Source organism: Amphiura filiformis, chromosome 4, assembly GCF_039555335.1.
Source record: "Amphiura filiformis chromosome 4, Afil_fr2py, whole genome shotgun sequence".
NCBI classification, from domain to species: Eukaryota; Metazoa; Echinodermata; class Ophiuroidea; order Amphilepidida; family Amphiuridae; genus Amphiura; species Amphiura filiformis.
Window position 1 is genome coordinate 72,188,941 of NC_092631.1, and position 10,336 is coordinate 72,199,276.

The 10,336-nt window shown below is 38.2% G+C and overlaps 1 protein-coding gene across 1 annotated transcript; it reads left to right on the top strand.

Annotated features, from left to right (window-relative positions):
* The first annotated feature begins 1,012 nt into the window (after window positions 1–1,012).
* LOC140151366 (protein trapped in endoderm-1-like) lies at window positions 1,013–4,929 on the top strand. The gene has a single exon (XM_072173677.1). The coding sequence runs from the start codon at window positions 1,430–1,432 to the stop codon at window positions 2,810–2,812; it is 1,383 nt and encodes a 460-aa protein (XP_072029778.1). The 5' UTR covers window positions 1,013–1,429; the 3' UTR covers window positions 2,813–4,929.
* The last annotated feature ends 5,407 nt before the right edge of the window (window positions 4,930–10,336 follow it).

Sequence of the window (10,336 nt, forward strand, 5' to 3'; positions counted from 1 at the left end):
AGATTCACTAATCCGAGTTAGAGTTAGGGTGAAGAGTTAGGGATAGGGTTAGGGCACAAGCGAACTTTAAGACTAGCGACCCTTAGGCCTAGCGAACATTAGGACGTCCCCGGCTCACGGACGAAGTGATAGTCCAAAGCTATTTCTAATAATTTCGATGCTAATTTGCGTTTATTTCAAATAACACTGCATAGGTGTTTGTTTGATTTTGACTCAGCTCAGGTACTGTAAGCACGGTCTTCATTCGTGTTTCCTGTTTTTGTGTATAAACTAGAGACCACAACCCTGGTAAATATTACACACCAAGGACAAGATAATAATCGCGATATCTGCTTCCTTTTTACAAAGAGATATGGATACTGCAAGGCTCTGTAGTACAAACCTGCTATGAACTTTGCAAATATCTTATCGTAAACACAGTAAGGGGCTGTGCAAAAATTATCTGACCAAAAACGAGTGGGACGCGGAATTTTTGGCAGGTCAAAAGGGGGAGGGGAAGCAATTCTTGGCAGGTCGAAGGGGGGAGGCAAAAATGTGGGGAAGCAAGACAATTTTGGCAAACATTCATGGGATACTTTTTAAATAAAACGCGTTTAAAGGCTTGGAAAACAGAAGGAAAACATTCGAATATGCAAAATGTCCTGCTCGCAATATACACTCATATTATCCAGACCATCTAAGGTTTCCAAAATTGGTTGCCAAAATTATGACATGTGTAAAGGGGGGGGGCTTACCTGCAATTATTTGCATTCCAAGAAGGGAGTAAACCCGGGGGAGTAAACTAGTTTTGGCAAGCCCACCCGAACAGATGATAATTATTGCCCAGCCCCTAAACGAGCGTATAATTATATTGAACTGTTTACTGGTAATATAAACTTGAACGATGAGGTGAAACAACCTCGATACCATTTTACTTTCACAAAGTGGTAGCGAATGGTAGCTTCGTCTGAACTTTGCAGTAGCTTTGTCATGAGTGAGGTTGTGCTCACTGTGAAACAATGCCAAAGCAATATAAGTTGATTTGTAGGAGTTCCTTGTCTAGATAGCTCTAGCTTACTCGAGTGAACACATGGAACATCACGTATGGTATTTCAGCACATGATGCTATTCAGCAGGTCATTTTTTGTTTAAGTAAACTTCAATATAAAGAGAGTTAGTGAGTCAAAAGCCGATTCTTTTGGACGATTCGCTCTTTAAAGAAGCTTAAAGAGATATCTTTATACGTGAACCTTTAAACAACAAACTTTCGCTTTAAAGCCGACCACTCTTTCCTGAATGAGGTCAGTATTGGTTATAAACATGACGGTTTGTGCTCAACACATCATACCAGTAAACATGTTGGCAGACGATGCATGATAAAAAGAGTGTGCTGTACTAAACGTTGAGATAATCTTCGTGGCTCACTAGATGACACTATCTGTTACCAGCGATGGATGAAGATTTTACAATTTTGAGTACCGACACCGTTACTGATGAACTAGGATACACCATGTATACCGATTCAATGTATACGGTAACGAACGGTAGTGAGGAGTCGGCAAGTACCGGCATTGTTATTGCATATTGGGAGAGAGTTATAGTCGGCATTATATACTTAGTAATCTTCCTTCTTGGCATCATCGGTAATTCTATGGTGATAATAGCCGTAATTCTTTCTAGAAAGCTTCGAGAGCCAACAAACTGTATGATCACCAATCTTGCTGTAAGCGATCTTCTCACATGTTTGATGCTAATATGGAACGTTGTAGCTCTACTGAGTAAAAGTGGATGGCCTATTGCAGGATGGATCTGTAGCTTAGCAGGAACAGTTATTTACACTAGCTCTGGTACCAGTCTGTATAGTTTAGCGATAATAGGTGTGAATCGTCTTATCAAGATCACGAAGCCAAAATATTTTCCGAAGATATACACTTATCGTAACGTAGGCATTATGATATTCCTTACGTGGATTACTCCTTTACCGTTAATCCTAATCCCACCACTACTAGGAGTGGGACAAATAGGCTACGACGAGTCAGATTACACCTGTTCTGATGTGGAACTTCATCCCAAATCGGATACTTATAACTATTTCCAACTTGCTGTGATCCCTATACCTTTGTTCACCATCATCATCTGCTACAGTTGGATATTGACGCACATTAGACGTCATTTCAAACTGCAAAGAATTCGTCGGTCCTTTTCCTCATCTCTGAACAGAAAGCCAAGCAGCTTTGCAATTAGCGAGAGCGAGTTCACTTCATCGCCAGGACCAGGATCGTCTAAAAAGAGTTTCTTCTCTTCCTCCATATCGAACATGAAAATAAATGGTGTGACAAGTTCACCACAAAGAACGCATGAAGACAGAATTGACAGTCAACAGCTAGCAGTGACTATGAACTTGTTTTACGTAGTTTTAGCATTCTTAATATGTTCGTTACCGTACCTGTTAGCTCTTCTGCTGGCTGGATTAGTGAACACAGATCATTTTATGATCTATGCGGGAGCTATTTTGCTTGCGTCAAGTGCAATCAACCCAGTTATATACGCATGGAAACATCCTCATTTTAAGATTGTTCTCAAAGCAATGGTTTTATGCCGATTTCAAGACATTCCGCAGCCTTCATGGGCGACGAAACGTGTCGTCAAGAGAATCGCTATTGAATTGCCGTCGTCTTCGCTACCTTCGAGATCAAATTCCAAAACCTTTCCTTCCAGATCTAGATCTAACTCTAAAAGCCTTCCATCGCGTCCATCATTCAAGACATTTAACCCAAACACGTCAAAGGCGTCAAAGAGTGAAGGTGAAGCGAAAGAAACGCCAACGGTATGATGAATTTCATTTGGGATTCTTTACCGCTATGTATTTATTTTGTTGATGTATGACTGTCTGTTAATATTTAAAGCAATTTGTAAGAATCAATGCACACCAAAGAACTCTTCCAAATTATTAAAAGATGTTTATACTTTACAGTAATGTACTCAATCTTAAGCACTATGTTATAAAGTTACCATACGATCCAATGTAATCCCTTATCTTCCTTCATTAAATTGAGGTAATATGGTTTAATTTTGAAACCAGTGCGGAACATCAATTACCATTGAGCTATTCCTGAAAATAGACATAGAGGAGTTTGGATTTCCGGACTTTTTGTCCAGTCGCAATTGTTGGAAATTGGATACTTTTAATATATCCAAAGCTATAGTGAGCAAATCCTTAATTGAGAGCTCAATTTGGACAGTTCCGTGATTTTTCATTCATTTAATTGCTTTTCCAATCTTTTCCCAGTAACATTGGCAACTGGGATTCCAGTTGTTTTCAGAAAGCTTAGTTGGAAATCCAGACATTCCTTCTATTGAAAAGTTACTTTCTAGCATTACGTTTTTACGTTTCACCCTCGCTTAATACTTAATGGAAAAAATGTATCGTCATTTAACAAGTAGAACAATGTATAAAACAGTTTTCTTTAAAACTATACACTTCTGGCATCAAGATACTTGTCTGTATCACCATGATGATTTAAAATGGGTGATGGGTAATGTCGCTTATTGCTTATTGTACCTCGGGCCAGTGGCCTCGGGCCAGGGGTGGGGAGGGGTGCTCCCCGTTTTTGACCATTTTCGTCCCACCCCCCTTGAAAGTTGCCTTCTTCCTTGCCCCCTTAAGTTGATCAATTATTTTGACCTGCTATTATAAGATAGGCAAGCAATTTCAGGCGGAAAAAGAGGCCGTTATCATGCAGTCATGGACGTGTTGGCAAATTTGGGACTATGGGCCCGCCGAAAACGTTCAAATAGGGGCATACTACGCTTAGCTTCAGCTTACTCTCCGGGCTTGCATGTACGTATAGTCCGTATGGTTTCATGGTTTCATGGTATGAGCAAAGGAGATGCAATAACTCTTTTTTATTGGGGGGGGGGGGGTGGTATCGGGTGGGAACAATTGCATTTTATTGGAACGACATTAATTTAAACTTGTCTATAGGGAAACAAAACCATATTTTTCTGTACGAATTTATATTCCTTTTTATAATGAAATCCCTTAGTATTTAAAACTTTGTACCGAGACTATAGCGTGACAAGGACGCCAGGTCTGCCTTTTACTTCCGGAATAGGCCGTGCTTGCCCTTGAAACAACTTATGGATTACACAACAAACCGAGCACAGAAGTTCATCATAACATTACACTTTAATTCAAAGTTGGCTGTAAATTTTGGCGCACTTGATAAAGAAACCTACATTACGACAGGAACCGCGTAGCTCAATAAAATGTGACCGTACACTACGAATGAGCCGTAAATTCCTCCCCTGGTCAATTTAGTTTTATTTCATGTTTAGAAAATTTATATCATTAGCTTTAATATGGTATATCATTTGACTTCAAACGATATCCAGAAGCAGAGTTATGGTTTGTTGAACTTTGCTCCTTCAACAAAATAGTACCATTTTACGGTTATATCATACATGTGTCTCTTTTTCCACATTGCTGATAATAAATATATATCAAACAGTCATAATTCAAATCATCCCCAAGTCAACGAGGTTCAGGAATGTCCTCTCATTGTTAAGCGTTGGTTATACATACCTAGATAAAATCACAACGCTTTGTAACCCACCACTTGAACAGGATTTAGCCAAAGCAAACAAAGACCACAGCTATTTTATAAATTTTATAGAAATAGGTAGAAGCTTATTATCCTCTTCAGCAATAGGATTATTGATTGGTTTAAAAGATGTTTGAATAGCGCTATTAAAATCAGATGCTTGTCGCACCAACTTGAGGTACCTATGAATACGACCTTCATGCACATTTTACACTGTAACTCAGAATACAATTAGGACATTTACGGCTCATTCGTCATGTAATTATGTAATTTTAATATGAAATTATTTATGACAGCATATTGTGTGAGTATTGAAAAAATAAAGCCTTAAAAGCTATGTTTTCAATTGTAATAGTTTATGTTTATCTGGTATGTAACTAGGATTATTTGAAGACGTATAAGGGCCTATGAAGAACATTGGTCGTAGTGTTCTTAGGCTAGTGTGCGCAGTAAAAAAACCCCGAAAAAACCTGATTTCTTGATCCAAAACGCTGGTTTGTCGACAAAGGAATCAGGATTTTCATCTTGCTCGAAATACCAGGAGCGATACTGGCTTGCTCTCTTGGTGCACACTACTTGCCACACACTAGGAACAGTGAAACAGCCATGGCATTATAGAGGTTTCTTATGATTAGCTCCTTCCAGCCGTTGATGCCGTTTGGCTCGGGTAACTCCAATCAGGCCGGAATTAATCGAAGCCAGGCTGCACAATCGTCCTCACCTTCGCTAATTCCGACCTGAGTGAACTTAGCCGAGCCAAAACACCATCTACGGTTGGAAGGGGGCAATTATAAGAAACCTCTATAATACAATGGCTGTTTCACTGTTCTGGGTATACGACAAGTAGTATGCACAAAGAGAGCAAGCCAATATCGCTCCTGGTATTTCGAGCAAGATGAAAAACCTGGTTCATGTATCGATAAACAGGTGTTTTGGATCAAGAAATCAGGTTTTTTTTCTTACTGCGTAAAACATGTGCCACACGATTGAGCTGTTTTGCCGTCGTCTCCGTTTAACATCCTGAGTGTGCGGCTTGAAGAACTCGGACCAGTGCCGATGGCGTCATAAGCATGTGTCCAGGGTATGACTTAACTTTGCAAAACCTTGCCAGCCAGAAACCTCATCAAATAAACAAAACAATGCGAGTACGGTGGCTTATTGGTTAGTTGATCAGAAGGTGCCTTGTTGTTTTGCGAAGAGTAATAAAGAAATTAAAAAACGGGAGGAGAGGAAGAAAGAGAAATATAATAAATTAGTCGTTTTTCTTTTCTCCGTAATACTGTATTATGTATATGGTAAAGCGATAATAGTCAGTTTTGACAAATTCGTCGTCACACACTACGACCTGCTTATCGTTAACCGTAGGAGGGGAGGGCGAGTTAGCGCAGCGGTAATTTCCTCGTTTGCACCACTCCCGGTTCAAGCCCCGGCGCGGCCCAAGGACTCATGTGCACTTGGTTTATCCCGATTCCATGCTCGCTCTCGCAGTTTTTCTCCGGGATCTCCGGTTTCCTCCTGTATAGCAAAAATCGGTGATTAGTTGTTTGGTTATCAAACACTTCCTTCACCCAATGGAATTTGGGGAGCTGCACAGATAATTGGTGGATGTTACAATCTAAATGCGGATAGGTGTGCGCCGTTCGGCAGCAACCTAGTTGATGCGATCTGATTGTGATGATTCACCATTGCAGCGAAATTACAGCGCTTTGAGTCCTCTAAGATCTGGAGAAAGGCGCTTTATAAATCCAAAATTTATTTATTATTTTATTTATTTTAACTAAAAAAATTCCATTAACTCAAATAAACACGTATTACAAACAGGGTCCTGTGATTTTTAGAAACTGTTTTCTTCTGTTGTTTTTGCAACCTTGTGAGTCAGAATGATTATTGATTGTGTATGCTCGATATTGGCGCCACATACAGGAAAACAAGAAAACACGTGGATATTGTACACACTTTAAAGAGCCATGACCCGATCTCTAATAGTATCATTACCAAGAACATCAGATTTAAATTGAAATGGTCAACATTTTGACATCAGAAGAAAGCTGTTTTCCCATTGACCTTGTGAAATTTTAGAGCTGAAAGATGTTTAGTTTGGATGTTATGAACGAAAAAGTGACTAATTATTCAACCAATATTACAGTTATTTTTATTTCTTCCGTTGTGCGTATCGCGTACACGAGCGTAAACACACAGGCGATAAACAATCACGCTGATTGGATTCATTGGTCGTAAGAGAAGGGGAGGCGACCTTGCTACTTCTACGCGATCGCGGATCACCAACGCGTACCTAAACCCCGGAAGAAATAAAAAAATAACAGTCGGTTGAAAATTCACATTTTTAACTCTCATATCAAAGCGGATTTAAATACCAGCGTAAAACAGATGGGGTATGTGGGTCAAGGTCATTCCTATAAGATGAAAGGTGTAAGTAATTAAATCGGGCCATCCCCTTTTAACATGATCTGAGTTTAGATTTTACTCGTAACGTGAGGAATAAAGTAACGTACACATGATTGGAATACGTTTAAGCGTCTGTCCGTTTAATTAATATTTTATTTATTTGTTGGAGTTTCACATATTTATTTGGAATTAAGAGCAACATGTATTAAATCTGACGTCTAAGACGTTTGAAAATTTAACCAAAGGAATAGGTAAGAAAACTATTATCATGCTATCCCTGGTGACAGGAAACAATACTCAAAACGTGCTGGTAGTGTGGGTAGGCACGCGTTTCCTGTATTTACCTTGATTAAAATGATAACTGAACCCTCTTATATCACCTATATCACATCCCAAGCGATGAGGTTAAAGCTATATTGTAATATTGGCTAAAAAGTCTTCCCCCATATTTAAGACATTATTTTCTAAATAAATCGATGTCCAGAAATGTCCAAAAACAGAGGTGCTTTAATTGTAACAAAAGCTATAAGAATTTATACTAAAGTACGTACTTCGATATTCTGAAGTTAAATTAGCCAATTGTCAGATTGGCATCTACGGTATATCAGTGTGCAGCTGCTTTCGTTCCGTTGGTTTTAACGTTAATATTTGGCTTATTATATATGCAAAACCAGTCCTACCAGTGGACAGTGAGTTAGCATTTTTTGAAGAAGGAAGTAAATTCATATTTGTTAGAAAATATTTCACTATTTCGTGTCATTCATCTGTGTTCAGCAGTTTGGAGAATATGAATATCTACAGAGTAACAGTTCAGAAGTATTTTACTGTGGTATTGCAGAAATCTGTAAAAATACAGAGTGATCTCATCAACAAATCCTTATAGTTTGTTGTTTGCCCGATTACCATTACAATATCAGACCATTAAACTAAAACCTTCACGTTTTTAGTTTCTTTGAAATTTTGTCACCAACTTTGACCTAGGACTACTGTAATATTATGGCCATGATCACACTAAAGACCAGTCGGAATTTGTCACAGGGACTTCCGTAACATGACGATTATAATTTGCATGGTTGCTTACTAATTAATCACGTGAAGTGAGCCAGTCCTGAACAACACGCCCATTATTACTAGTAATGGTGTGTTTTGAACCGTTTATTTTACATATATTATGGTGAGCAAATATAAATTGTTTGTACCGAACTATGTAAACATAATTGTTCAAAACAAATCTAATGACAAACTTTGATTTCTTGAATTTAGATGAATTGCCTGTCATCACAAAAGCACAAAGGCGTGCGAATCAACAATCGAGCTCCCAGTCCGCGCCAAATGTCCTCGGTTTAAAGAATATTACGTTCTGCCAACGCATTGTGATAACTCATCCAATACCTCAAAAAGACAAAATACTTCCAAACAATATAAAAAAACCAAGATCTAATGTTAAATAGTCATATAGTTTGGTGAAGAAAAGGAGCCGTAGTAAACGACATTTTGTTATAAACTGAACTGGCGCAATTTGGCGGCTTAAGGGGGTACTACACCCCTGCCCATTTTTTTGCCTATTTTTGCATTTTTCTCAAAAATTATAGTATAATTATAGTATAATACCCTGATTTTCATCAGTACCCCTCTTCTTTTTTTGATGCAAATTTATGATGTATATAAATATGTTCATCACCTCATGTCCTGAACTTATAAAGTATCTCTACATACAAAGTGCTTTTAAACCATTTTAGAAAATCATTTTAGCCCTATATATTTTTTTGTTTACTGTGTCCTAGTAACTCAGATGTGTGTTTCATAACAAACCATAATTTATTCTATTCAACATGTTCAAGTAGAGTACATGAATAGAATATATTAAATCCTTTGTTTACTATCTATAGAAATGTACTCAATGATGCACGCAAAATAACACTGAATAAATTAAATAAACTCTTATTGTATAGCTTATGTTGTCGATCGATTAAGTTGTAAAATGAACTGATACTCCATATATTCAACGCCAATCATTCTGCACGTGAATGGTATTTTTTGATAAGACCTATAGACAAATCCAACGAGCCAAGTCATGGTCAGGATTTGGTCGGCCATTATTGGGTCCCCGGCGCACCAAGCTGGTGTTGTTACTGCCCAATTGGGTGGATTAAAGCCGCTTAAAATCGATGTTATATTGTATTGTGTTGTAAACACGGGTGATGGAATGCAGATTAAAATTCCCGCCAAGGACGCATCATTTCACATTTCAGGTGAGATATACTCAGCGGGACCCAACCATGGCTGCCACTGAGGTGTAGGAATGCTTGAAATTGGAATAGTCTATAGTCCGTCTAACAGAGCGATGAATGCAGCTTCACCAGGATTTGGCAGATGAAATGATTTAATAAATAATAACCCATTACAACCTCTGCATCTAAGTTTAAACTGCAGCATAGCCTGAATTAGAATAAAATTTCACGTTTAGAGGTTTTTAAATGAATAGCCCTATTGTCTTCTAACAGACGTGGGGTGTTATAAAATAAATTACACATATAAATTGAGCTATAAATCATTAACTTTGTTCCGTAATTCTATTGCATGTAGAATCCTTTCCATAGTGTTTCTAGATTATTAAATTTCTTTTGTTTAGTTCGCTGCCCAGGCAGAGACCATTATTTTTTATCTCTTGCTTTAATAATATGCTCGCCACCTTCATTACTCTAGATAGACTGACTTTAAACAAAAGAATTACAATGGATAATCTGTGAATAGAAAAAGGTTAGACCAATATAATTATATATTAAAGCGTCAGGTCAAGGAATGAGGGTTCGAATCCCATTGGAAGTAGCATGTTTTTTTCTCCATTTCGTCTTTCTGATATTTTCAGGGAAAACGGGCTAGCCGAATTCATGCATGGCGTAGTACGTTGTATTTAAAGGAGTATTTCGTGATCCTAGCATTACTCGTTGACTGCCGATAAAACGCCCAATAAAGACTTAGTCACCGGACCGCGCCGGCCAGTTAAAGTACATGCCCTATCACACCACTCCACACCATACATAAATTCTCCCAGTCACATTTCCCAAATATGAAATTTAAAAAAGTCAAATTTTAATTTAGTTCTTTTAAAGTTTGGCAGAGGCGGGGTTCGAACTCACGGCGCAACGCTTAGTACTCTATGAGCCTAGCGCCTTAGACCACTCGACCACTTGTCTTGTTGTTATTCATCTGAAACGTATTTAAAAATATAATCGCAACTTCAACATAGGCCTACCACGTGACAAGCAAAGGGAGAAAACGTATTATATTTTGGAATTGTATCTGCTTAAAACATTAATGTGTATTATAATAGAGCTACCATTACT

Bases quoted from the DNA above. Each gene is read 5' to 3' on its own strand.
- LOC140151366 (XM_072173677.1), top strand. From the start codon at position 1,430: ATGGATGAAGATTTTACAATTTTGAGTACCGACACCGTTACTGATGAA.